The sequence below is a fragment of the Kluyveromyces marxianus genome, chromosome 6 (genome assembly GCF_001417885.1).
Source record: "Kluyveromyces marxianus DMKU3-1042 DNA, complete genome, chromosome 6".
NCBI classification, from domain to species: Eukaryota; Fungi; Ascomycota; class Saccharomycetes; order Saccharomycetales; family Saccharomycetaceae; genus Kluyveromyces; species Kluyveromyces marxianus.
In genome coordinates this window covers 1,029,017-1,056,505 of record NC_036030.1, presented here as the reverse complement: position 1 = coordinate 1,056,505, position 27,489 = coordinate 1,029,017, and the positions used below count along the sequence as shown (strand labels likewise).

The following is a 27,489-nucleotide window of genomic DNA, read 5'->3' as shown; positions in this document are numbered from 1 at the left end:
AGAGCAAAATAGAATGAAAATTAAAACCAAAGAAAAGATAAAATGTTATCTCTAAATTTGTTTCATTGCAAATGAAGAAACCTAGCACTTATCTATCTGATTCTTCTGTTCATATCACCAGAATTGATGATATCTCTATAATTAAGCTTTTAATTTCAATAGGAAGTAATGAAAAAACAAGTTAAAGCCTAAAAGTAGAAGTGAGGAACTTCAACTTACGTCAATAAAAAAAACAGTCTTTAGAAGCGGACTTGATATATTGGATTAATACATAATATTAGAAAGAGTTAAATAACCTTAAATATACCGATGTAAACCAGAAAATGTAAAGAGTTAACACTTTCAAAGAATACGCATTCTAAACTCCTCAGATAATCCAAAAGGCAAAGCGAGAATAATTGGGAGACCCGGATGGAGACTACCCAATTATTTCCCCCATTGCAGTGTAAGTGAACCAGCAAAAGCAGTCTATTGTTTGCCTCAATAATTTGAAAGAGAACCACAAATGTAAGCTCAATTCCAACATTAAAGCAAAACAAATCCAATAATCATAATTTGCAATACGATTGTATTTATAGAGACTAGATGAGAAAAATCATAAACGTTATACATAATATAGGCAGGATGCGCAAACTCGATACAGAGATAAACTTGAGGTTTATCCACTGTCCTTCATCGCATTCATCCCTAGTTTAATGATTCAGTCCGCTTATTTGGATCTAGCTCTCACCTTCCGTCTCTTTCTCTTAAGTCTTCTGACTCTCTTCTTTCTCCACTTAGCACGCATTTCGGTGTGAAATAAGTTTCTAAGTTCTTACTGAGCTAAGCAAACGAAAATAATTAAACACAAGCAATATACAATTAAACTTAATAACTATTCTCACGATGTAACAAATGCTAAAATGCTCTTGACTTTTTATATTGTATTTTTTTTTCAAACTCGAAGCGTGAAAATGCCCACAGCATTGTTGGGCGAAATTTTCGATGTGCCGGACTGCCTAACGGTCACCGCCAGCAAAAAAATTTCAGTAGATTACGGCGATTATCTAATTGTGCGGGTAATCACATATAATGGGGCTGGAATAAGGGCTAATCTTTATATAGACTTTACATAGGTAAAAGAGCATCATTTGCGGCGCTGAAAGCAGCATATGTTAGCTCAATCCAAGTAGTATATACTGTATGGAGCCTTTCTTCTGAACAGGGGCTTCAACGAGGGTCACATGGCTATCGGACATCCCTCATGAATCAATAAATAGGGTTTCGTCGGTATGGTTAAAGTGGGGTAACTGTCATATTAGAACATCTAGAAGATGTACGGATTTTCTGTGTTGAAAAACCATTATCCTTATCAGGACATTGGAAAATAAAGAAAGATGGGAAACTAAAATCTGATATGTGTGGGTGGGTGGTGTAAATATATTGTGGGTGGGTGGGTTTAAAACAGTCCGTATTTTTTAATCCCTTCCGTTCAACTATATATATGCACGATCGTAGGATTTTAGATGGACATATATTTCTTTCTTTTATACACATAAATATAGGCGAATTGTGCATATGCTAGTCCTTACTCTGGCACTCTAGGCGGGATGTCTCTTGACGGATCGCTTTTCTCAAATCCGTAGATATCTCATGAATCTCCAAACTGTCTAAAATCCTATCCAAATCGGACTCCCGTAGTAAAACGACTTCTTCTCTTTCGTTTCTCGCCTGCATACTATTAGCACCTTGTAATATGTCTGAATATTGCACTAAATTTCTCATTTCAAGTGTTTGATCTTCGCTTTTTATTAATGACTCCAGATGTTTCGCTCCGAAATATGCCTTGGCGTTGCAGTATAATCTGTAGGCTAAGTAAAACCCCGGAACGTTTGGTACCACTGGAACAAGGATTAAAGGGAAGGTAATAGGAATTCCAACAGCACAAAGAGCTGCGTACTTTTTATTGTATTGCTGTCCTGCATCCGCAAGTTCTTTCAACTGTTTATTTATAGTTGACTCATTTAAAATACTTTTAGGGAAGTACACGCAGATTGGTTTCGGTTTCATTGAAACGACGGAACTATCATTCTTTGCCCTTTCGTATTCATGGAAAGTCACATTAGTCTTGGACCCACTCTCGATCCGCTTCAATATATATGATTCGGATGGAATTGTCTGTAACGAGCTTTCAGTCCATGGTATCCTATCTAAAAGCTTTGTGATCCACGCAACTATCTTCTTGTTATAACTTTTGTCAGACTCTTGCATGTTTTGCCATATTTTGGCAGCTTTGTTCGCAAGTTTAGTCTCATACCTAATTAACCTTGAATCATTATTCAATAACTCATTAGAGTACTTGAAATAAAAATATGACTTTTTATTTGTTATCGGTATCACTAATAGCTTAACAGGATTATTGATATATTCCTTTATCGTGGAACCGAATTCTTGGTGTTTCTTTAATGTTCGGAAAACAGAGAATGAGCGTACTTGAACTTGATACATCAGTTCACACTAATTAGGTAGATTTCTATCATTCGTATGATCGCTTTTTGACATCCCATTTCCACTTCAATTAGATACAATTTGAAATAAAGAATGTCTTAATATAACAGTTATAATAAATTGCTATAGATGTTAAAAAGACAAGTTATAGAATTGGAAGAAAGAAAGAAAAAAAGGCTACGGATCCAAGGCTGTAGTTCTCTAAATATCTTAGTTAGTTGCACATCAAATAAACTTTGTCTTGAGAATAGGAAATCCCCACCTTAACAGCAGTACAACTGCTCTACTCCGTTTACATGATTGTTCCATACTATTTATATGATTAATTTTGTCCGGTATTGATATTTTTCCGCATTTGTAGTTTTCAAGGTACTGCACTTTTTGTGAATTCAATACATGCATAGTACTTCTCAGCAAAACTTAAAGCATGCACCGAAGCATATCATCTTGAACACATCATAGAGGAGTGAAGTGTACTGGATAATATTGGGTTGGAAATCAGAACACCGGCATTCTTATACATTGCATTTTGTGTTGTCTTGTTTCTCTTAAATCAATAAAGGGTGTAAAAACCAAGAATAATGAGTGCAGGCAGCGTTGAACGAATGCATGCGCTGAGCAAAGGTGGTAAAGATGGCCATGTATCGCCCAAGAAGCCAAAAGCCTCTCCGGTAGCAGGCCTGTCGCTATCTGGCGGAGATCCTTCTAATGAAAATGGGCAAACACCAAATATTTTAAATGCATATTCATTGGACGCAAGAACAGTACCACCATTCGCTGTTGATACTGCTGCTGTCTCAGGAAACCAACGTCGATCGAAACGCTTGGAATCTGATCAGATGTTTAAGGATACATTTTTAATGTCTCATGCAGATAAGTGGAGTGAATTTCTCCAAAATGCCGGTAGCAATCCGTCTTATACGTCTCGGATAGTCTTAGAAAGAAAAAAGCATGGAGAGTCTATCACGACTTCAGATACTAAGGGACATGCCGTTTCTAAAGGTAGATCTACCATTGTCAGTCATCATACCGCCTCTTCGGTAGCTGAAAAGGGTGAAAAGAGCGAAAAAGTAGGCTCTTCAAGCATAACAAGCGAGACCATTAGTGATAATAAAGGCTATGATTATGAAAGCACTACGGATAGTAGCTACAATGAGGAGGCCGAGAGAGTGAGACGGGAGATTTTGCAAGACTTAGATGGAGAGTGGGAAGGAGGGAAGCGGTTAGATGCCATATTTAATGCCCCAATACCTGAAAATTATGAACTAAGCAACCAAAGAGATAGAAGTGAATGGTTAAAATATATTGCCCAACTAAAAGCGTTCTATTACTTGAAGAAGGAGGGATCAAAAGCAAGCATGGAAGGTCATCCATATGACAATGGTATGTTCCATTCTCTTGTAAATAAAGGAAAGGACAAGTTCCATGACAAAAAAAACTCCTGGGCATCGTTAGAGAGAAGGAAAAAACAACAATGGTTACCAAGAATCCGCAGACTCTTGTTACAAAGTCAATACTTACCCTTATCTTTGCGTTTTATAATCGGAATTCTATGCATTGTCTCGTTGAGTTTGGCAACCAGGATATACCAAAACTCCGATTCAACAGTTGCTTCCATCGAGTCATCGATACCACAGCAACCTAGTACCATAATGGCACTTTGTGTTAACTCTATTGCTATAGTGTATTTGATATACATTGGGTATGATGAATTTTCTGGGAAACCTTTGGGTATTAGGGACCCTTTGGGAAAACTCCGACTCATCATGCTGGATTTATTATTCATAATTTTCTCCAGCGCAAATTTATCTCTAACATTTAACACACTATATGACAGTAGGTGGGTGTGTACCTCTAATGGACGTTCAATATCTGATTTACCTCACGTCGGGTACATTTGTCACAAACAAAGAGCGCTCGCTGCCTTTTTATTTTTGGTTTTGGTGACGTGGGTCCTTACATTTACTATTAGTATAGTTAGAGTCGTTGAGAGAGTGAGCTCTGGAAGCCCAAGGATTTAACGCTCTAGAAGAACCATACGTAACACTTGAATAGGTGAGTCACAAGATGTAGATCATGCTACTCTAAGTAAAATTTAAAACGTTTATTTCATCTCAAGTAAGAAAATAATTCAAATAAAAATTTTAAGGGTTACATTTATTTCATGAATGCACAAGTCTCTGGTTTGACATTACCTGCGGTAGCTGTCGATGGTATATATTTTTTCTATGCTGATCTTATATGTTGGTACTAATTATTTAATTCTTATTATTATTATTATTACTGATCAAGTGGAATGTGGCAAAATGAAAACAAAAAATCATATTTGAAATAATAAGTATCTGATATATACAAAGAAATAACAAGGATATTGTTTGAGGGGATATAGGAGAATATCAAAGGGCAACGGTCGATCGGTACGGCTGAAGCATTAGAGATTCATCCACTGTTTTTCTTCAAGCACTCTAGTACTTAGTAATTGAATAAATCGATTTGTTCTCTGGTTGATTTTTGAAATAAACCATCTCTTTAGTACTACAGAATTTAAAGGACGAAGTCAGACACAACAGAATAGGAACATAGATAATGTCAGATACCTTACCCAGATCGGATGATTTGGAAGCTACATGGAACTTTGTTAAGCCCGGAATTGATCAGATCTTAGATCGTGATGGAACTTCGAGTTTGAAAACAAATCGGGTGCAGAAAGTGCTTTCACCTAGAATGTATATGGAAGTTTACACTGCGATTTACAACTATTGTGTGAATAAATCCCGTTCTACAGGTCATTTCCAATCAGACGTAATTGGAAAACAAATGAATCAATCATCGATTCTTGTTGGTGGTGAAATTTATGAAAACTTGAAGTCATATTTGAAAGATTACATAGCAAACTTGAAGAAAGATGATAATGAAACGTTCTTGAATTTCTATGTGAGACGTTGGGAGAGATTTACCATCGGTGCAATCTTTTTGAACCGTGTATTCGACTACATGAACCGTTACTGGGTTCAAAAGGAAAGAAGTGATGGTAAAAGACATATTTTCGATGCACATACGTTATGTTTGATGACCTGGAAAGAAGTTATGTTCGAAACACACAAAACAGAATTGGTCCATGAGATTTTGGAACAGTTGGATTTGCAGCGTAGAGGGGAATTAGTCAACAAAACTGCTATAACAGTTGCAATCAAATCATTCGTCATTCTAGGGATTGATCCTTCAGACTTGAAGAAGTTAAATCTAAACGTTTACATCCAAAACTTCGAACAACTCTTCTTACAAAACACCAAGGAATACTATACCAAAATGTCAAATGAGTTTTTACAAACTCACTCTGTGTCTGAGTACATTGAAAAAGCAAACGAGTGCATTACTTTTGAAGAAAAGGATATGGTCCTTTACTTGGATTCTCATACTACAGCGCCACTATCTGCAGCATTAAACCAAGTTCTCATTGCAAATCACGCCGAGGAACTAAAGAGAGAGTTCATAACACTTTTAGATAGACAAGACCAAAGATTGATCAAACTAATATATGAGCTAATGAAAAGAGATTATAGAATGTTGCCTGATTTGGTGGATACCTTTGATACTTACATCAAGAGGGTTGGTAATGAGGAAATTGATAAGTTACTTGAAGCTCACCAAAGAAACGAAGCTAATGAGCCACACTCTAGAAAGCAAGCAGGATTACCCCCAAGAGATTACTTGCACTGTTTGATCAGGGTATACAAACTGTTCTACAATATAACAATTGACTGTTTCGATAACCATCCAGCCTTTGCAAAAGCCTTAGATTATGGGTGTCGATGCTTCATAAACAATAACTCATTTGCACTTCCACCAGGATCGCCAAAATCGGCTACTTCTAAAACACCAGAAATGTTGGCAAAATACAGTGACCAACTATTGAAAAGATCAACCAAAAATGCTGAGCAGATAGATTTGAATGTAGATGACATTATGACTGTGTTCAAATTTTTAGCAGACAAGGATGCATTTGAAATGCACTACCGGAAAAACTTAGCCAAGAGGTTAATCCATGGATCATCTAAGTCAGAAGCAGATGAAGAGATTATCATTCAAAGGTTGCAATCTGAGAATAGTCTTGAATATACCAGCAAGATTACCAAGATGTTACAGGATGTCAAATTGTCTAAAAACTTACATGATGAGTTTACATCCTTCATTGCACAGGACAGTGACAGCTCAAATACGGCGCGCGAAAAAATTCCTGAATTGGAACCTTTGATTCTAGCAGATAATGTTTGGCCATTCAGCTATCAGCCAACCGAATTTACACTTCCACCAATTTTAGAGAGTAGTAAAAATAAACTAGAAGCCATGTATACTGAGAAACATTCAGGCAGAGTTTTGAAATGGTTGTGGCCAATGTCTCGTGGTGAGATCAAGGCACATATAGGGAAGCCGGGGAAGCCACCATTTTTGTTCACCGTAACGATATTTCAAATGGCAATCCTAGCACTATTCAACGACATTTCAACACTAACCTTTGAACAAATACAGGAGAGAACTAATTTGAAGGCTACTCAAATTGCATCTAATATATATCCATTTGTGAAGATGAGATTATTGACACAGTCGCCAGAAGGTGTTGACAACATGATTCGTCTAGACACCAAGTACACGTTAAACAAGCCTTACAGACTATCTAAGACGAGTGTAAACTTTGCAGCAGCTGTGAAGAACGACCTAACTTTCACATCGGGCATCAATGGCTCCTCTTTGAATGAAGACGAGATCAGCGAACAGAAGACAGCCGAAAAGGAATTAAACCAACAAAGATTGATGTTTTTACGCGCTTGTATAGTAAGAATCATGAAGGCCAAGAGAAGACTACCGCACACGTCGCTCATGAATGAATGTATTGCCGAATCGCAACAGCGCTTTAACGCGAAGGTACCCATGATCAAAAAGGCCATAGACAATCTAATCGAACAAGAGTATTTGAAAAGAACCGACGATGGTGAATGCTACGAATACCTTGCATAAAACTGTCGGTTTTTTTTATTTCTCACCACGCATCTCCTTTGAATTGCCTTGTCTCTGATATTACAAATAACGACGGTACGGTACATTGCATTGTATTTTATGTATGTATATGTATGTATGTATATTGCGTATGCCTGGCCTCAATGCTAAATACCCTCTAGTTGACCAGCCTTCCCACACATTGCCCAAAATAATGTGTGGGTGTGGGTTCCCATCCTGCGAATCTATTTTTCCGCAGGAAAAACTGGTCATGGCAAACTCGAAATTGAGTGGGAATTTTAATCTAAGTCATCGCTTTACTCATCTTGAAAAAAAAAAAAGTGACAGGAAAAAATGCAGATGAGTCAAGTCTACTTTGATATATATAATTTGTGCTCAATCTCTATGTGCTCTAATCCACTTAGTCTAGACATCATTTTCCTGTTAAGTTATAAATAATTGTATATGAACGTAATATATATATATATTCAACGGTCAAACATAACAGGTATTGATTCTTATTAAGAGCATTTGGTATATTTGATAAACTTTATACACTTGCTTCTATTTTTTTTTAATCAGACCAAAGGAAATAAAGCAGCCATTCATGAGTAGCAATCAAGAATTTCAAGCAGTAACAGAATCTGCGTCTAACGGATCAACTTTCCAACAGAACCCATATGGGCCAAATCCTGCTGATTATTTGTCTAATGTGAATAACTATCAGTTGATCGATTCTACGTTGAGAGAAGGTGAGCAATTCGCCAATGCCTTTTTCGATACCGAAAAGAAGATTGAGATTGCTAAGGCACTAGATGATTTTGGTGTCGACTATATCGAACTTACATCGCCTGTGGCTTCGGAACAATCCAGAAAGGATTGTGAGGCTATCTGCAAGCTTGGTTTGAAGGCCAAGATTCTAACTCACATTCGTTGTCACATGGACGATGCTAGAGTTGCTGTAGAGACTGGTGTTGATGGTGTCGATGTGGTTATTGGTACCTCTAAGTTCTTGAGACAATATTCTCATGGTAAGGACATGAACTACATTGCTAAATCGGCAGTTGAAGTTATAGAATTTGTCAAGTCTAAGGGTATTGAGATCAGATTCTCTTCGGAAGATTCTTTCAGATCCGACCTAGTCGATTTGCTAAACATTTACAAGACGGTGGATAAGATCGGTGTCAACAGAGTTGGTATCGCTGATACCGTTGGATGTGCGAACCCAAGACAAGTGTATGAGTTGGTCAGGACGTTGAAGAGTGTTGTGTCATGTGACATCGAGTGTCATTTCCATAACGATACTGGATGTGCTATTGCCAACGCCTACACAGCCTTGGAAGGTGGTGCAAGACTTATCGATGTTGCCGTGTTGGGTATCGGTGAGAGAAACGGTATCACGCCCTTGGGTGGTCTAATGGCCAGGATGATCGTTGCTGCACCTGAATACACCAAGTCCAAGTACAAGTTGCATAAGATTAGAGACATCGAAAATTTGGTTGCTGAGGCCGTAGAGGTAAATATTCCATTCAACAATCCAATCACAGGGTTCTGCGCCTTCACACACAAGGCTGGTATCCACGCAAAGGCCATCTTGGCAAACCCATCCACATACGAGATCTTGGACCCTCACGATTTCGGTATGAAGAGATACATCCACTTCGCTAACAGGCTTACCGGTTGGAATGCTATCAAGTCACGTGTTGATCAATTGAACTTGAACCTAACCGACGGCCAGATCAAGGAAGTTACAGCAAAGATCAAGAAGCTCGGTGACATCAGACCGCTCAATATCGACGATGTGGATTCCATCATCAAGGATTTCCACGCTGAAGTGTCCACTCCACAGCTAACTGCTGTCAGAAGAGACAACGAGGATGTGAACGACATCAGCATCCACGACGAACCAGCTGCAAAGAAGGCCAAGGTTGAGTAAGCCAGCCGGAAAGAAAAGACTTTTTACACACAAGTTAAGTTCAGTATGCACAAACTATTATAGGTATATATTTTTTTGAATGGTATGGTATAGTAGTAGTAGTAGTAACCAGATTCTAAGAATCCCACTCAGTCACCACTATTACCACCACATTGGCACAAAGAACATCCATAGCCGTCGTCTCGTTCTTTTGCTCTCTCTTCTTCCATTTTCTTCTACGAGCCGTCGCAGCTTCCCTAATTCCAGTATTTTCGCCAATCGCCATGCCAAAAACAAAACCGGCGATCCACACAGAGAAACAATGAGGCTATGGGTGATCGAAGCAGAATCAGGGACAACGGTAACAGAACAAAACAAGGTTTCCGGTGGTGCGAATATGCATGCCTGTCACCACTACTCCTTGTAAAGTTTCTCGCGCCATAGAGCTGAACTCCCAGGTGCCTCCTTATGGTCTGTCGCATGACTACGCCCGTTTTTTTCCCCCATGCTATTTTTGATGTGCTAACCAATCACGTTGCGGTGGGCTCCTTTTTTTTTTTAGGAAACTTCACCGGGTAGGGTGAAAAACTATAAAAGGGCACCATGGCCTTTTTGCTGGGTACTTCGAAGCCAAAATTCCATGGTTCCGACAAACTAAGCTCAAAAGACGCAGGTAATAATATAGAACACTATACTATTATAAGCTTTAAAGCATAATTATTAAACACAGAAGATAAGAAACAATGCTATCACGTTCCACCCGTTCCGTTTTGACTCGTGTCTCCAGAATCCAACCAATTGCCGTTAGAATGTACTCTTCCGAAGGCTCTATTGGTTCTACCAGACCAGACGGTTCTTCCGATGCATTCACCAAGAGAGAAAGGGCGCAAGAAGACTTCTACGTCAAGCAACATGAAAAGGAACAATTGCAACACTTGAAGGAATCCGTCAAGCAACAAGAAAAGAAGATTGAAAACTTGGAAGAAAAGTTGGACAACCTAACTAAATAAGCATGTTTTGTCATGTCAAAATGAAAACAAATATTCACACTTTTGATTATCTTTTTTTTTTATTTGCTTTTACCTCCCTATATCTACTGTAAATTTTAGGATTCTATCAGTGACGAAATTACGAGAGCCATCCAAGATACAATGCCGAGTTTGAGTTATCTTTCGGTGTTGTTGAGGTTAAAAAATCCAAACTTTATTATATTACATTATAATCATATATAACTCAGCTTTAATATATCAACATTCGAATAATGAGGATGCCATTTTTCTGGGTTGACACCTGGACGGGACGGGCAGAGTCTTGTTGCATAGCGGCGTGGCTACGGTGGCCTTGCAAGTTGAATCCCACACTCACTAACTCACTACTAATTCGGAATTAAGGGAAAAGTTTTTTGCACACACAACTATCCATTATCCAGCCCCGCATGTTCCTCGCATGTGTAGACGAAACTGGATGGCAGTTACAAAACAACGTTACGCAGCCCACATGAATGCGATGCATGAGAAGTGCGGCTGGTTGGTTAGCAGGGGGACGGCGCGGGGTAGCATACCCACGTCTATCCTTGTACTTCTTCAGTTGTCTTCGGGGTTGTGGGTGTGCGGCCGCGGCCGCACCGGCAGGGAATTTATTACCCGAAGAAAGAAGAAGAAAAAAAAAAAGGGTTTAGTTTAGCAATCTGGGAAGGGAGATTTGTGGATTTTCACTTCACTAAGCATGGTTTGTTGAGACGGAGCATATTTATAGTAGGGTAACTACTAATGCAATAGGCGGCTAAGTATCCTAATGGATGATAGGGGGTGTCACAGGGGGTGACATCACCATCAGATCTAGATTATTATATAAGGAGGCACTAGATCTAGGCAATGACGACCTTAACATAGTCATGCAAGATCCCCAGGTGCATCAGCATACATTACTAGATATATAGCTAATAAACAACATGGATTCATCAGATACCAGAGATCTTGATTATAAGACACGTGACTGGAAATATACCCAATCACTACATGGTTCGAGGCTGAATCTAAGCACTCGTCCAAAATTACTATTCCGATATAGTGTAACGGCTATCACACCACGCTCTCACCGTGGAGACCCGGGTTCGACTCCCGGTATCGGAGCTCAAAAAAAAAATTAAATTCCCCATATTTAATTTTTTTATTTTTTAGAGATTTTTCCTTTTCGTCGGCTAACTTTAAAAACTGAGCTGGCCAGATATAGAGGGCTGCCAGCGGGACTGTTGTTTCAGACGAAAAAATATTTTTTTCTCTTTGTAAAAACTATCCAATATCCTATTCGGGTAATAATCTGCTCGCTCAGCTCGTACACCACATGCACAAAGCACATACCGCTCGCTGAAACGCACACACCACGCCGAGTATCCGCTCCCATCATTCTAAACGACTATACAAAGAAAAACCTCGCATACAAGACAACCCGGCAACGCCTCATAACGTGCGGTAGTTACGTTGTGAGCCCGGGTAATGCTTCTTTCCACTTCAGCGTTTTCTGTGTCCAAAAACTATCTCAACACCTACCAAGCACCAGCTTGAAACCGTTTTTTTTTTTTTTTTTTTTTTCGTTTTTTCGTTTTTTTTCACTTTCAAGCAGGTGGAAAGTTAGTTGGTGATACCTTTGCCCAGTAGTTTTAGATGTAGTTGACGAATAGTGAAACTAATTAATTAATTAATTCTTAAAAAGTTATTTAATTTTGCGTATTAGCGTTTATTGGTTGGTGTATTTTGTTTCGGTTAACCCTTTTTTGATCTAATAGACATATACACAACATAGCAAACAACAATGTCTGACGCTGTTATTTCTTATGCCTCTTTGATCTTGGCTGATGCCGGTTTGGACGTCACTGCCGACAACTTGTTGACTTTGACCAAGGCTGCTGGTGCCTCCGTCGACAACGTCTGGGCTGAAGTTTTCGCCAAGGCTTTGGAAGGTAAGGACATCAAGGAAGTTTTGTCCGGTTTCCACGCCGCTGGTCCAGCTGCCCCAGCTGCCGGTGCTGCTGCTGCTTCCGGTGCTGCTGAAGAAGCTGCCGAAGAAGCTGCTGAATCCGAAAAGGAAGAATCCGATGACGACATGGGTTTCGGTTTGTTCGATTAAACAAAGAATCACAGAACCTCATTTTGTGTTTTTGACATTTTATCATTAGGAATCCAAGGGAGGCTGCTTCGCATTGCGGTCTGGTCTCTCTTGTCACAGGTATTATTATTATCATCGTAATTTACTATCATTATGAATCAATTCCCCCCGTTGGGAGTCGCGAGAGAATAGAGATCACTGTATGAGGAACAGAAAACTCGGGAAGTGCTAGTGTTTCTTCCCCGTGTTGTGTGTATACTCATTTACGAATTATATAAATTTATACAATATTTCTACATCTCACACTTTTTCAATGGAACGTCCAAGGATTGCCCCATACCCCTCCGTGGTTATGTTTCGGTTGCCACTGTACTCAACCTCGCGGGTGTGTTCCGGTGGTATCCCATCGCAGATTTACCCATAGATCTACATTAATCAAGGTCCGAGACCCTTCGACTTTTTAACTACGTAATTCCCGGCTTCAAACCAAAGCAAGCCCTCCCCAATTCACTTCACAATACAGTACACTATACACTACAATTCACTTTCGTCCACCAACTAGCGCTCTCGGAATCCTGACGCAAACCGCGCGTCTGTTGTCCTGACTAACTTGAATTGACTACATTCATTAACGGCACGGCTGAGCGTTCCTAAAGTGATATGCTCATCTCATTGCTTTTTTTCGGCATTTTTTTTTTTTCCTCAAAGTTGAACAAAACAAAAGCTTACGGGTTTGAAAGCCAGAATGCATTACCAAACGATTTACCTCTCCAATAAATGGGAAGGGGATTAGAGCACATGGTTAGATTAGTTTACAGTTTGATAAGAGCTACATCTGGGTAACACCATACTGTGTAAGTGAGATTTGTGTGTTTTCTTGGTTAAAAGGGAGCTCATCTAAGGAGTTCTTTAGAAGTCCAAAAAAATATCCATATTACCAATAGACCAATCGACAATCACTCCTCACTCACGATATCCGAAAACAGACACCAAACACTTAACAAGGGTAAATGCGTACTCTGAGAACAAGAAGTAGCAGGGATAGCAGTGTCAGTACTGCTTATGGGAATGTTTCCAGTGGGAATTCGAGGGGCTCTATGCAGACGATAACACCGGAAGAGCCTGGTAAACTAGAATTTGGACTGGAGTTTCCTGGTTCAAATAACAACAATAACAACGAAAGCGAAGAGGCCAGCTCGTCAAGATCGCACTCGCAGTCCATGGCACTTCTGTCGGAAGAGTGTGACGTTATGCAAGATACCCAACAGCACTCATTGAAGAATACTCGGATTTTGGAGATTGAGATAGCGAAAATGGTGTCAGACCTTGAAAAGAAAGACCCCCGTACTGAGGAAATGACCAAGATAATATCGCTTCTAAACAGATCTCTGTCGGCAATCTCGCATTGGTCTTTGCAAGCTCAACTCTCGCATTGGGAAAATAGGAAAGAAAAAGACGACCGTGCTGCTGTTGAGAAGGACTTGGTCAAAAAAGAAGCAGAGTTCTTCAAAAATAAACTACAGAAGCAAACGCGTTTCCTCATCGATTCCAGTTCAACTAGTCAACCAGATAATATTCCTTCATCCCTATCGTCTCCCACCTCAAAAATAGCCAATCTCTCTACATTCCCTAATAATAACAGTAATGCAAATAACTCTGACGTGCTCCTAAGTCCGAAAAGAGTCACAAAGCAAAGGAAACTTGCATCCCCACGCAGAAACGAAAGCCAAATACATCCACCAACACCCTCTCAATCACTTAAGTTGGTCGAAAACACAAAACCACATCCTAGACTTAAAAGAAATCTAAATGACCAGACAAACCAAGGTTTAATAAGGGTTTTCCATTTAGAGAAGGGAAGGTGATGAAGAGCTGTGAATCTTCTGTACCAAAAAAGTAAACAAAAAAAGAAAACAATACCTTTCCCAGCATTCCGATTGCCATATCAAAGTATATTTGGGAACCCCTTATGTTTACTTACCTCATCCTTATTTTTGTCCAAACTACTGTTACCACTGTATCATTATTCTGTTCTTCGAGTTATTAAAGTCTCTCAATTCCTTTCTGTTATTGATTATTATATTCTTCTTTACTCACCTCTTTTTATTTTCCCTTTTTCATCAACTATGTGACACCGCTACTGGGCAAACTTCTACTCCAATCGTAACATTACATTACACTTCCACACTTTGACCTTTTAAGGATATTTGTATTATGCTTAATTTCTATTTCATGCCATTTTAATCCAAGTTGTATTCAAACCAAATTTTCTTCTATTTTCGGAGTCATTGTTCTATTAAAGCACTTCAATAATGACCTTTCGTGTTTTCCCCAATAAGAGACTTTTTTCAACATCAAAATCCGTCTTTCATCTAATTTGTAATAACTAATATCAGTATGTTGCACTATGTACGTCTTTAATTTATAATTTTATCACAATGTATTATGCTTTTAAATAGCTTCTTTGACTATATCGAGCTCTGAGGCCAACTTACTTTAACTTTTCTGATGGGCAAACCCTATTTACTCTTTCTTTGACTTTCTGTCGGATTTGCATTTTTGTTTCACTTAATTTCCTCACAATAAGAAAACCAAATCATCATATTAGGTACAGTAGAAAGTATGATCCAAAGAGATGAATTTCTGTATATGTTTATAGACAGTGGGTATTGATTTGTGAACCTGCTATACTCAGAAACTCCACCATATAGCTTGACTTAATCTCCCTCTTCATAACAATCTTTAGGAGACGACGTACACCCACCACATAAAGTTGATCACTAAAGGTAAGCTTTGTTAGGGTCACAATGGCGTTGTTAAGTTATGCTTCAGATCTATTCATGCCACTTTTCTGTTCTTCCAGAGCATATGTGGTAGTGTTTAATCTGATTAATTTGATAGCAATATACGCTGCTGTGTACTGGTCATCAAGTTTCTTACAATCAACCTACAACGTACCTGGCATTTTTGCACCTAATTCGCAAGACTATTTTAGGACGTCGTTACTAGGGTTCCTTTCTCCATTTTTATTATATTTCATTAAAACATTCCTTTTCAGTGTTAATTCCAGTTATCTGGCTCTCAATATTGTTGTTGAGCACTGCATAAATGACTGGTTTATGCTACTGATTATTTTCTCTTTGGCATATCCTCAATTACAGGATTCAACATCACCAATTGGAGGGTTTTCGTTCCACTTCGGTAAAACAGACTCCTCAACAGTATGGCATATTATCCCTAAGCAATGTTATATATTTGGCATTTCGTGGTCTTTTAGTGAGGTTGTAATAAGTGTCATGGAGACATTATATAACTACGAAGAGGTAAGTTCATTTACAGAATCTGACCTGAAGGCAAGTATGATGTCAAACACCTCGGATGGGTATGAAGACATCAGAAAAGAGATTGAGCTCGGCAAATGTGTCAGTATCAGACGGAATAGATCCAAAATATCGAGCAATGTGTATAGTCCAGGGTATGGATCAACCAACTTCCCCTCGGTGGCTTCGACCCCTGAGTCTGCAACTAACCAGGATATTAATTCTGATGAATCTACAATGGTTATCAATTTTAACACGGACACTATGAAATTTCTAAATGACATTGAGAGCCATGGTAACGATATGGGAAACTATCAGTGGATTCCGATAAGAACAGGATCGTTTTCTTACCAACAATCATCTCCTTTGATTCAGCATAAAGTGTTTCCTCGCATTCAAAACTGGAAGGAGCTTATGAGTAAAATTGTAGTCTCAAATCTCATTCACATTGACTATATTTTGAACAACGTCGGACAAGCACTTATACTTTCAATTTACTTTATCTACGTTCCCAGTCACCCATCGTTATTTACCAAGATTGTTGTGTATTTCGGTTCAAAGTCATTCGCAAATTTCCTACTGTCGGTAGTCATACCATTCTTCGTGATACGAGCATTGTTCTTCGTGTTTTTATACACATGGAAAGACATGTCAGTGAGCGTTTACAATGCTGGTTCAAGTTCACAAGAACAGCAGCACCCTTCACGTAGTCTGAATACAGAATTTGCCTACGATACTATAAACACCCCATTGATGATGCAGACTTCTGCACCACCAAACTTAACTTCTATTCGCTCCGTAAGTCCCGAGAACGTGCTGCTGTACCATTCGATACACCCTCCTGTCGATGTAAATCTTCAAACGGACGACAGCAAGCTACTCCGATTGTCCCGTCGGATCGTCAATTTTTGGCAAAAAAGCTCAACGAACCCATGGTTCGTGCCTATTGGTTTGACATGTTGGTCAATTACAGTATTCGTAATAGCAATGCTTGCAACTGTGAAGTTTGATTCATGTCACAATTGATTGGCTTTCGGGTATATGCACGTGATCATATTCTACACACGCACACACACTTTCCATATTGAATGTCGGAATTGGATTGAGAGGTGACCAAAACACTGAGCACGTATGATAGACAATGGGCGGATAGAGAGACCAAAAAAAAAAAACAAGAGAGAGAGGGTTCGCAAATCTAGACCCTTGGGTCACTGCCTCTTTTGATGAGCCGAACAATTTCCTTTTTTTTCTCGCAGTAAATTGACTTTCTACTGCTATATAGGCCATCCGTAACCGTGGTTATCTCATCGCTTTTTTTTTTCCAATTTCTCAAAAAAAATTGAAAATGCGACCCAGACATTTAGAGCTGGGCTGGCTTTAGCAATTTACCTTAAAAACCGGTTAGCACAGCATATTGGAATATGTTTGGGTATAAATGTAGCAAAGTATTCACTCCAAAGGATCTGTTGATTGAGGAGTAGTAGCTACAGTATAACAGGTATTTTATTCACTCGCTCGGACTAAGTTAATAGTTTGTACGTTCCGACTTGAGCGATTAATTTTGGTAGGTTTGGATATTTGCTAATTCCATTTGTTGTCCAGTAAGTGCGCATTAGAGGAAGCGGTATGGATTCTAATACACCGTTATTGAGCTCTACCAGAGCTGGTGTTCGTCATTCGACTTCGGCTTTGGCTAACTGTGCTGAAGTATCGAAGATAGTGTTTTATTCATCGCCTGTGAATTATTTGTTGGTATTTGTTCCGTTGGGTTTGCTATTCGGATATGGAGGCTTTTCTTCAACCTGGGTATTTATCTTGAACTTCATGTCCATCATTCCACTAGCCGCCATTCTAGCTTTTGCTACTGAGCAACTTTCAGACAAGGCTGGTAGTACGATTGGTGGGCTATTGAACGCTACCCTTGGTAATGCGGTTGAATTGATTGTTTCCGTTATTGCCTTGAAGGAGGGTCAAATTAGAATTGTGCAAGCATCTATGCTTGGCTCAATTCTTTCGAATTTGTTGTTGGTGTTGGGTTTCTGCTTTGTATGTGGTGGCTACAACAGGACGCAACAGAAATTCAACCAAACCGCTGCACAAACAATGAGCTCATTGTTGGCGATTTCGAGTGCATCACTATTGATTCCAGCAGCGTTCAAGGCTACGTTGCCAGATGACAAAAAGAGCGTACATTTTGTCGATGCTAAAATCCTGTCGTTGTCGAGAGCAACTTCTATTGTGCTATTGATAGTGTACGTATTATTCTTGGTCTTCCAGCTCGGTTCGCATCGTGAGATGTTTGAACAACAAAACGAAGAAACAGAAGAGGTTTTACACAACCAAGAACAACGTGACCTAGTCGGCGAAAGCATGAGCATCACATCGTCCTTGGTAATTTTGACCATCACTACAGTGCTAGTGTCTATTTGTGCTGACTTCCTAGTTGGTACCATCGATGACATTGTAGCCAGTTCCGGTTTATCCAAGACTTTTATCGGTTTAATTGTTATCCCAATTGTCGGTAACGCTGCAGAACATGTCACCAGTGTGATTGTGGCTATGAAGGACAAGATGGATTTGGCTTTGAGTGTGGCCATCGGGTCTTCTCTACAAATTTCCCTTTTCGTGACTCCGTTCATGGTTCTTGTTGGATGGGCTATTGACGTCCCAATGACATTGAACTTTGCTACGTTCGAAACAGTCATCATGTTGATCTCCGTCTTCCTATCAAACTACTTGATCCTAGACGGTGAATCCAACTGGATGGAAGGTTCCATGTCGCTAGCTATGTACGTTCTAGTGGCATTGGCCTTCTTCTTCTACCCAGACGAACAAGCAGTCAAATAAAAGTTGTACCAAAAAGCCTAAACTCTCATCAGACAGAGAAAGAAAGAGAGAGATAGAGCACACGTACACATACACAGCTAGTAGTAAAGACTAGGACTAAGACTAAGACTAAACTAAAAACCAATAATTATAAAAAAAAAATAAAAATCTAACGAATAGACTCCTACATGGAAATGGAAATAAGCACCTGACGGATTGATATATATGGACACAGGCGTCAGGCACAATGGCCCCGCTACCTTGTATTCTATCTTTGTAAACTATACTGCTCTATAAACTCTTAAAAGATAAAGTTACTCTAAATAAAGCCTACGACTATGACTACTATAACAACAAGGCGTCTGTCTGTCTGTCTGTCTGGAGACATAGGAAGTAGAGAAGCAAAGAAGCAAGGAAAGCAAGAAAGAAAAAAAAAACCAGCCCACGATATCTCCCTCAATCCCATTCATAATCCCAATCCCAGCCCCAACCCCATCTTTGCCGCAAGTCTGCATTCTTTTTCGTAGCTACTAACTAAATGCAAACCCAGTTCTTTTTTTTTTCGGTACACGCTTCATGAAATTTCGCGAGTTGTGTTGGTTCACTTGGTTTTTTTAATTAGTTTTCAACTTACACGAAATTTTGGCAGGTTTCCTTTAGAATATGCTGTGCGAAAGAAAAAAAAAACTAGCAAAATGAGTATATGAACAATGCGAGCTTTGAAACCAGCTTCATTGTGAAACATATTGAACCATGGGAAATGGGAAAAGGAAAAAAAGCAAGGGAAGAAGAGCTGGAATAAGAGCGGGAATGAGACTTTGAGGCATGGCCTGGTATCCGGAAATATTTGTGTGTGTTTGTATATATATACATATATGAGTGTTTAAGTAGTGAAGGTGTTTGTCGGGTTCAAACGCAGTGCGAAAGTGTGCCTTTATGGGAGGACAGTAGGAAGTCATTAAACTGTAACACTGGGCATTGGGTATTGGGAACCATATACATTTACAAAAGTGGGACTAAAATGTCAGAGTATCAGGCGTTGGTTCATTTTAATGCTCAGGCTGTGAACCTGGAAATGGTTCATTTTCTGGCAGCTACTGCAGCTTCAGTTATTAGTACTACCGATACAGACGTGAGAAACGGCGGTGGATCTGCTGTTTCTTTGGTGGATTTTATCAAGACGTTGATTAGTCACTCCAATGTGCAAACGCCAACTCTAATGGCGACGACGGTTTATTTGATTAAACTGCGGTCTATTTTGCCTACCGATGTCACAGGTATTTCTACCACGAGACACAGAATCTTCATTGGATGTCTGATACTGGCAGCAAAGAACCTGAATGACTCCTCGCCTTTGAATAAGCATTGGACAAAATACACGAATGGCCTGTTTACGCTGGAGGATATAAACGCGATAGAGAGGGAATTACTTGCGTTATTCGGCTGGAATCTCAATTTCTCTACACAAGATCTCACCCGCGCGTTATCGCATTTCTTGGTGCCGATTCAACACCAATTGAGCGCCAGATCTGCTGCCCACAAACAGGAACTAATGGCAAAGCAGAACTCGGCATCGATGCTCCTATTCAATGCTCCTGTCAGTGGATATACAAAACAACATCTAGTCAACGTGGAAGCCCATTCCCGTTCCTCATCGCATATGTCCATTCCTTCGCTATCATCTTCAAACACATTATCTACCATCGAATCTACTTCGACTATGAGCTCGGTACCGACAGGTGCCTACTCATCTTCAAGCTCATCAGCTCCTTCTTCTGCAGGTTCGAGTTCATCTTTGTCCTCTTCTGCAGGTTCTAATGCATATCAGTATTCGAAACATACTAGACTGAAAGTTATTAACGAAGAACCTTTAGAGAAGCCACCATCCAAGAGGAAGTTTGGACTCACTAAACCTATTATCTTAAGCTCAAAATCGTACACAGATTTGAAGGCTTTACCTGCTGTTGCAGTGACGAACTCAAGATCAGTTTCATCGAAGTCAGGCTGGGCTTCAATTTTCAATTAAAGGACATGGTTGTAACCGGAGCATCGCATCACTTTAAATTTATCGTTCAAATCAAATAACTATAGCATTCTTTCATATATATATATAGGTATATTTACTATAGGACTTCCTTTTCAATATTATACTTTGGGGTTATCTAGACTATTATCGCTTTAGCTGTTTCAGTATCTCAAATACCCTTGTGTTCGTTTAAATCTTACACATGTACGTATAATTTACATTATTAGTTCACCATACAAAAAAATACATGCATACTCTAGTGTTTTAACGTGATCTCTTAGAAATTGTGTGAGTTTCGCTAATCTAGCTGTACAAATCGTCGTCATCTTCACCAGCAGCCTCTCCGAATGCCGCACCTGAGCCCTCAGTACCAGTTTGGGCTGGAGCAGCTCCAGATGCATCGTCAAATGAGAAGTTGCCGAATTGTCCTCTTGAAGCCTTCATCTGTTGAGCGTAAGCTTCGTAACGACGTAGTTCGGTATCCGTAACAGAACGCTTAGCTGTCTTCATAGCTTCAGTGAAATGTTCCTTTGTAATGTAAGGTACAGGGTCTTCTTGTTGGACATCAGACATTTCAACATCTTCTTCGGTCTTAACTTTTGTGGTTCCCTCTTCTTCAGCTTCCTTTTCTTTCTTGATGGCTTCTGCACGTCTTTGAGCTTCAATGGAATCTTTGATAGCAAACTTGGCAGCTCTCTGTACGATATAAGACAAATCAGCACCAGAGAAACCTTGGGTAGCTTGAGCTATTGCCTTTAGATCTAGACCAGGCTCCAATGGTGTATTTCTTAATTGCGCAGTTAGAATGGATAGTCTTCCAGCTTCATCTGGTAGTGGAACATAAATCAATTGATCCAATCTACCTGGTCTTAGAATAGCAGGATCGATTTGATCAGGTCTGTTTGTGGCACCAATGACGAAAACGTTCTTCTTTGCATTCATACCATCCATTTCAGTCAACAATTGGTTGACCACTCTATCAGAGGCACCACCAGCATCGCCCAAGGATCCACCACGGGCTTTAGCAATGGAATCTAATTCATCCAAGAAGACGACAGTTGGAGCGGCAGCTCTTGCTTTGTCGAAAATATCACGAATGTTTGACTCAGATTCACCATACCACATACTTAGTAATTCAGGACCTTTGACAGAGATGAAGTTGGCAGACACTTCGGTAGCAACAGCCTTTGCTAGCAAAGTCTTACCAGTACCAGGTGGACCGTAGAACAACACACCCTTTGATGGAGACAAACCGAATTTGGTGTATTGGTCTGGATGCAAAACTGGGTATTCAACAGTTTCCTTTAATTCTTCCTTGATATCATCCAAACCACCAATGTCATCCCATGTAACGTTGACGGATTCGACAACAGTTTCACGTAATGCTGATGGATTAGAGTTACCCAATGCGAATCTGAAGTTGTCCATAGTAACACCCAAAGAATCCAAGACTTCGGCATCGATTTCATCTTCATCTAAATCGATTAGGTCCATCTTTTCACGAATTTGTTGCATGGCAGCTTCAGAACATAGCGAAGCGATATCAGCACCAACGTAACCGTGGGTTTCTGCGGCCAATTTCTCTAGATCGACATCATCTGCCAACTTCATGTTCTTTGTGTGAATACGTAGAACTTCCAATCTACCAGTGACATCAGGGACACCAATATCAACTTCTCTATCGAATCTACCGAATCTTCTCAATGCAGGATCGATGGAATTAGGTCTGTTGGTAGCGGCAATAACAACGATGTTAGATCTAGCCTTCATACCATCCATCAACGTCAAAAGTTGTGAGACAACTCTTCTCTCCACTTCACCATTAGTCTTGTCACGCTTTGGCGCGATGGAATCTATTTCATCGATAAAGATGATAGCTGGTGCATTCTTTTCTGCTTCTTCAAAGGCTTTTCTTAGATTGGATTCAGATTCACCGGCCATCTTCGACATGACTTCTGGACCATTGATCAAAAAGAAGAAGGCACCAGTTTCATTTGCGACAGCTCTAGCCATCAACGTCTTACCAGTACCTGGGGGACCGTACATTAGAATACCCTTTGGAGGCTTAATACCGATGGCTTTGAACAATTGAGGGTGTCTCAATGGTAGTTCGACCAATTCTCTTATCTGGGCCATTTGTTTACGGCAACCACCGATATCGTCATAGCCGACTTCATTGATATTATTTTCTTCATCTTCTCTGTTAATTGGCTCACCTTCGCTGTGAATGATCGTGTCTTGTGCGACGACACCATATTCTTCTGGTTCCACATCTACAACCTTAAATTCTACTTGTCTCATACCACCTCTGACAACAAAGTGATCGCCCTTTCTGACAGGTCTGTAAGCTTCGACAAAGTATGGCTTTAAGTACACGTCAAAGAGGTTACCAGTCAAACCTTCAATGGTATCAGCGATCGGCAAGACAGAGATCCTTGAAGCATACTTGATGTCAGTGCATGGGTGAATGGTCACCAAATCACCTAATCTTATTCTCAAGTTGTTACGAACAACACGGTTTACTCTACACACACCATCTTCCAATTCGTCGTCGATCATAACAATCAAAACTGTATCCTTTCTCTTCTTACCCTTTACTAGGACTGTGTCACCACGAAATAACTGTAAAAGATCCATAGTGTTAGAATTGATAGCGATGATAGAATTGTCATCATTCACCGCATCATCAACAAGAAGCATATTATCCTTCTTCTTTCTTCTTAAGATGGCGGTGGCAGTAGCATCGTCTGCCTCTGGAGCAGCTCCAGAACCGTCCAATAGTTTCTTGTGTTCCTCTGGCATCCTTAATCCGACTTCTATTAACTTACAATATCACCAGAAAAAAAAAAAGAGTAGTATAGTATACACTTCCTTTATCCAGATAATATCAGTATTCTAAAGCTATCCTATAGCACTTTTACCAACTCAATGCAGCTCCAGATATAATTATATCGCCCCCAATTTATTAAAGTGTGTTGTATAAAGGATAACTGTCCCTGTTACCTTTATAAATATACCAGATTTTGGAATTTGCCACCGAATAAGTCTTTTTGGATCCTTTGTCCGGGTAATAAAAATGATCTATCTCTACCGATTTCGTTTTCGTTTTCTTCTTGGGAAGACTCAAGACAGCATTTTTTTGCCCTATATTCCTTGGGTTTGGTATTCGCTTAACGGGTAAGCAGCGGTATCCAGCACGGCGCGTGGTGGTGCTGTATTGAATATCATTGCAATGCATTATGCTGCACTGTACTGCATTTTGATTCTAGTTCAGTTCAAGTGAGGGTGCTGTGCTTTATTGCATGTCATAAAATAGTTTTTTCTTCCTGCCCTTTCTGTGTGTCGAGGGAAGTATGTGTGTACTTTACTTAAGTTTCTACGTAGTTCGGATCAATCTTTCTTTGTTCTTCATACAGTAGTAGTACGAAAAGAACGAAAGGCGGGTCCACTGCGAGTTTTCCGCTTCAGCCCTCTAGCTTAGCTAACAATTTCTTGTGCTGCTCGCCCAATTTGTTGAAATCGGACTGTTGCGCTGGCCATCCCACAATCAAACCTGTCTTTGCATCGGTCTTTGGGATTAGATGGAAGTGCACGTGATCAACTTCTTGGTGTGCAATTCTACCGTTGTTCTGGAGGACGTTGTAGCCCGCGCCCTCTGGGCCGTCCTTGTCAATGCCAATCAATTTCACGAGTTTCTTGGTTACAGGTAGGAGGTCTGCAAGGTACTCGTCTGGGATGTTGTGCAACTTACCACCATGGTACTTTGGAATGATGAGAATGTGGTTCTCGGTGGTTGGTTGGATGTCGAGGAATGAGTACGAGTACTGGGTCTCGATTAACTTGAAAGAAGGGATCTCACCTGTATTATATTATGGAAGAGTGCTAAGAATCACCCTTATTGGGTGAGGAGCATTCATCAGAAATTAGTTAAGTTAGTATTAGGAACTTTAACGGAAAAGGGAGTCGTAGTACATCGGTGTACGAAAAAAGAGGCTCGTTTATCCCACAATTCACATACCTTTGATGATTTTGCAGAAGATGCAAGCAGCGTCGTGTGCGGCAGCAGCAGACATTTTTTGATTGGTTACTTGTATACTAGTCTCTGAAAGCGTTGAAATTTCTCTCTATACGCAAATATCTGCCGTTTTTACTGTTAAAAAGTGCGTAACTAGATTGTTAACTTCTCTTACAGTAAAGGGCAGCTGTTTATTTTTTTTTTTTTTATATATATAAAAAGGTGACAAGCTAGGAAAATACCTACGTAAAGGGATCACAATCAATGCAGAGTGGAGATCTGCCCTATGCATGCGGGGGGGGGCATCAGCTAGATTTAGTAATTTCCATTCTGGCCCTTGATCAAATTATGAACTTTTTTTCCATCTGTAATATAGAATAAGTTTAGTTACTGTTGCGCAGTAGTTTTGATTTTGTTCATACTGTTGACATTCTTTTTATTCATGTTCAATCATATTTAAGCTTTCTACAGCAAATATTTATATCCAGTGCAAAAAGTTTAACGAACTAGTTAATAGTTTCACAAAACGCCTGGGAACATAGCGTTGTAGTTGTATTCTCAATAGTATACCGGAACCAGTACCTATGTCTAACAAACAGCGTTAACGTTGATTTCCCTGGTGTTACACTGCAATATGTCACCTTTTAGGGCGGGGATTAATAGCACGTGACCGTGGCGTCTTCTTTTTTTTTTTTCACTCAGTTCTGAGGAGGAAAACCGGACAGAGTCATGGCTTCATGCACTACACTTTAATTCAATATAAAATTATATTGAAATAGATTAATTGGACATCACGAAAGAAAACGTTTTGAAGCAGCTGATCAATTGGGTACTTTTGTTCGACACCTATTAATTATTATAGTACGCAGCTATTAGAACTCGAGCGCTTTTCGAACGCAAGCCTTTGTGTGAAATTTCTCGGGCCCACTTTTTGTCTCTTCTAATATCTCACCAGCTCCGACATAATGATTAGAACGTTTGTTCCTGGACGTGCAAGAGCATCAGCTCGCTTGCTTTCCCATGCCAAAGCCCCCTCTCGCACATTTTCGTTGTTACACAGGGTTCCAGTAAAATCTACGATTACTAGAACATCCTTAAGCACTGAACAATTTAGATTTTACTCTGATAAACCTCAACCTAAGTTGACTGTCGAGAACTATCCAAATGTGAAGAGACTAGAATCTTTCAAGAAACTAGGCAAGGAGGATTTGGATTATTTCAAGACCATTCTAAGCGAACAGGAAATATTAGAGGCCAATGCTGAAGAAGACTTGGCCTTCTACAATGAAGATTGGATGAGAAAGTATCGCGGCCAATCCAAGTTAGTTTTGAGACCTAAGACAACCCAGCAAGTATCCCAAATTTTAAAGTACTGTAACGAACAGCATCTTGCGGTCGTACCACAAGGTGGTAACACTGGTCTTGTTGGTGGATCTGTTCCTGTCTTTGATGAAATCGTGTTAAGTTTAACGCAATTAAACAAGATCAGAGAGTTCGATGAAGTTTCTGGTATTCTAAAATGTGATGCCGGTGTCATCTTAGAAGCGGCAGACACATTTTTAGCGGAACATGGGTATATTTTCCCATTGGATTTAGGTGCCAAGGGCTCTTGCCACGTCGGTGGTGTTGTCGCAACTAACGCTGGTGGTCTCAGACTATTGCGCTACGGTTCTTTACATGGAACGGTTTTGGGCCTTGAAGTTGTCTTGCCCAACGGTGAAATTGTAAACAGTATGCAAGCTTTAAGAAAAGACAACACTGGTTATGATTTGAAGCAACTATTTATTGGTTCAGAGGGAACAATTGGTGTTATCACCGGTGTTTCCATTCTCTGTCCACCCAGACCAAACGCCTTCAACGTCTCATTCCTTGGTGTCGAGAGTTACGAGGCCGTTCAGAAAGTGTTTGTTCAAGCAAAGAAGGAACTAGGTGAGATTTTATCCGCATTTGAGTTTATGGACCTCAAGTCCCAAAACCTAACAAAGATTCATTTGGCAGACATGGAACATCCTTTGTCCGATGACCACCCATTCTATATCTTAATTGAAACCTCTGGTTCTAACAAGGACCATGATGATGCAAAGCTAGAGAGTTTCCTTGAATCCGCTATGGAAGAAGGCCTAGTGCTTGACGGTGTTGTTGCACAAGATGAAACAGAACTAAAAAATCTATGGCAATGGAGAGAAATGGTACCAGAATCCTCTCAAGCAGCAGGTGGTGTCTACAAATACGACGTTTCATTACCTTTGAAAGATTTGTATTCTCTAGTAGATGCTGCTAATGCAAGATTGGAGGAACATGGTTTATCCAGCACAGAAGATGAGTCCAAGCCTGTCATTTCCGCTGTCGGATACGGCCACGTAGGTGACGGTAACTTACATCTAAATGTTGCTGTGAGAAGATACACAAAAGAAGTGGAAAAGTGCCTCGAACCATTTGTATATGAATTCGTCGCCTCCAAGAATGGTTCTATTAGTGCTGAACATGGTCTTGGTTTCCAGAAGAAGAACTACATTGGATATTCTAAATCAGACCAAGAAATAAAAATGATTAAGCAATTGAAACAATTGTACGATCCAAACGCTATCCTAAACCCATACAAGTATGTTTGAGAGTAAATACAGACAATAAATAGTAAATAGTATAGTTCCTTTACCCACACAATTACATTCTTTAAACAATTACTACCTCCATGGTTGTTACGTAACACTCTTCACCTCAAAACAGTTGCCTTTATTGACTCCAGTGCAATCACTTCATAGTCTTGCAGCACAATGTCCTCAAGACCAACCCAATTGAA

General features: G+C 39.9%; 13 protein-coding genes and 1 non-coding gene across 14 annotated transcripts; 11 read left to right on the top strand and 3 right to left on the bottom strand.

Moving 5' to 3' along the window:
• Positions 1-1,560: 1,560 nt before the first annotated feature.
• MRX19 (Mrx19p) lies at positions 1,561-2,487 on the bottom strand (the record flags this gene model as incomplete). The annotated part of the gene is made up of 1 exon (XM_022821177.1): positions 1,561-2,487. One exon carries the CDS (start codon positions 2,485-2,487, stop codon positions 1,561-1,563), a length of 927 nt encoding a protein of 308 aa, XP_022677565.1.
• Positions 2,488-3,068: 581 nt separating this feature from the next.
• On the top strand, positions 3,069-4,508 carry SRF1 (phospholipase D regulator; the record flags this gene model as incomplete). The annotated part of the gene is made up of 1 exon (XM_022821176.1): positions 3,069-4,508. The coding sequence occupies one exon, from the start codon at positions 3,069-3,071 to the stop codon at positions 4,506-4,508; it is 1,440 nt and encodes a 479-aa protein (XP_022677564.1).
• Positions 4,509-5,073: 565 nt separating this feature from the next.
• CDC53 (cullin CDC53) lies at positions 5,074-7,503 on the top strand (the record flags this gene model as incomplete). Its single annotated transcript, XM_022821175.1, has 1 exon — positions 5,074-7,503. One exon carries the CDS (start codon positions 5,074-5,076, stop codon positions 7,501-7,503), a length of 2,430 nt encoding a protein of 809 aa, XP_022677563.1.
• Positions 7,504-8,089: 586 nt separating this feature from the next.
• Positions 8,090-9,418, top strand: LYS21 (homocitrate synthase LYS21; the record flags this gene model as incomplete). The annotated part of the gene is made up of 1 exon (XM_022821173.1): positions 8,090-9,418. One exon carries the CDS (start codon positions 8,090-8,092, stop codon positions 9,416-9,418), a length of 1,329 nt encoding a protein of 442 aa, XP_022677562.1.
• A 722-nt stretch (positions 9,419-10,140) lies between these two features.
• KLMA_60492 (ATPase-binding protein) lies at positions 10,141-10,407 on the top strand (the record flags this gene model as incomplete). Its single annotated transcript, XM_022821172.1, has 1 exon — positions 10,141-10,407. One exon carries the CDS (start codon positions 10,141-10,143, stop codon positions 10,405-10,407), a length of 267 nt encoding a protein of 88 aa, XP_022677561.1.
• A 1,050-nt stretch (positions 10,408-11,457) lies between these two features.
• Positions 11,458-11,530, top strand: KLMA_R616. Its single transcript has one exon. It is a non-coding gene; the product is annotated as a tRNA-Glu (tRNA).
• Positions 11,531-12,208: 678 nt separating this feature from the next.
• Positions 12,209-12,523, top strand: RPP1B (ribosomal protein P1 beta; the record flags this gene model as incomplete). The annotated part of the gene is made up of 1 exon (XM_022821171.1): positions 12,209-12,523. One exon carries the CDS (start codon positions 12,209-12,211, stop codon positions 12,521-12,523), a length of 315 nt encoding a protein of 104 aa, XP_022677560.1.
• A 989-nt stretch (positions 12,524-13,512) lies between these two features.
• On the top strand, positions 13,513-14,367 carry KLMA_60490 (uncharacterized protein; the record flags this gene model as incomplete). Its single annotated transcript, XM_022821170.1, has 1 exon — positions 13,513-14,367. The coding sequence occupies one exon, from the start codon at positions 13,513-13,515 to the stop codon at positions 14,365-14,367; it is 855 nt and encodes a 284-aa protein (XP_022677559.1).
• Positions 14,368-15,309: 942 nt separating this feature from the next.
• AIT1 (Ait1p) lies at positions 15,310-16,848 on the top strand (the record flags this gene model as incomplete). The annotated part of the gene is made up of 1 exon (XM_022821169.1): positions 15,310-16,848. The coding sequence occupies one exon, from the start codon at positions 15,310-15,312 to the stop codon at positions 16,846-16,848; it is 1,539 nt and encodes a 512-aa protein (XP_022677558.1).
• A 600-nt stretch (positions 16,849-17,448) lies between these two features.
• VCX1 (Vcx1p) lies at positions 17,449-18,669 on the top strand (the record flags this gene model as incomplete). The annotated part of the gene is made up of 1 exon (XM_022821168.1): positions 17,449-18,669. The coding sequence occupies one exon, from the start codon at positions 17,449-17,451 to the stop codon at positions 18,667-18,669; it is 1,221 nt and encodes a 406-aa protein (XP_022677557.1).
• A 1,000-nt stretch (positions 18,670-19,669) lies between these two features.
• On the top strand, positions 19,670-20,674 carry PCL2 (cyclin PCL2; the record flags this gene model as incomplete). The annotated part of the gene is made up of 1 exon (XM_022821167.1): positions 19,670-20,674. The coding sequence occupies one exon, from the start codon at positions 19,670-19,672 to the stop codon at positions 20,672-20,674; it is 1,005 nt and encodes a 334-aa protein (XP_022677556.1).
• A 303-nt stretch (positions 20,675-20,977) lies between these two features.
• CDC48 (AAA family ATPase CDC48) lies at positions 20,978-23,476 on the bottom strand (the record flags this gene model as incomplete). Its single annotated transcript, XM_022821166.1, has 1 exon — positions 20,978-23,476. One exon carries the CDS (start codon positions 23,474-23,476, stop codon positions 20,978-20,980), a length of 2,499 nt encoding a protein of 832 aa, XP_022677555.1.
• A 662-nt stretch (positions 23,477-24,138) lies between these two features.
• Positions 24,139-24,747, bottom strand: HNT1 (adenosine 5'-monophosphoramidase; the record flags this gene model as incomplete). The annotated part of the gene is made up of 2 exons (XM_022821165.1): positions 24,139-24,533; positions 24,693-24,747. 2 exons carry the CDS (start codon positions 24,745-24,747, stop codon positions 24,139-24,141), a joined length of 450 nt encoding a protein of 149 aa, XP_022677554.1.
• Positions 24,748-25,654: 907 nt separating this feature from the next.
• DLD2 (D-lactate dehydrogenase) lies at positions 25,655-27,301 on the top strand (the record flags this gene model as incomplete). The annotated part of the gene is made up of 1 exon (XM_022821164.1): positions 25,655-27,301. One exon carries the CDS (start codon positions 25,655-25,657, stop codon positions 27,299-27,301), a length of 1,647 nt encoding a protein of 548 aa, XP_022677553.1.
• Positions 27,302-27,489: the final 188 nt, after the last annotated feature.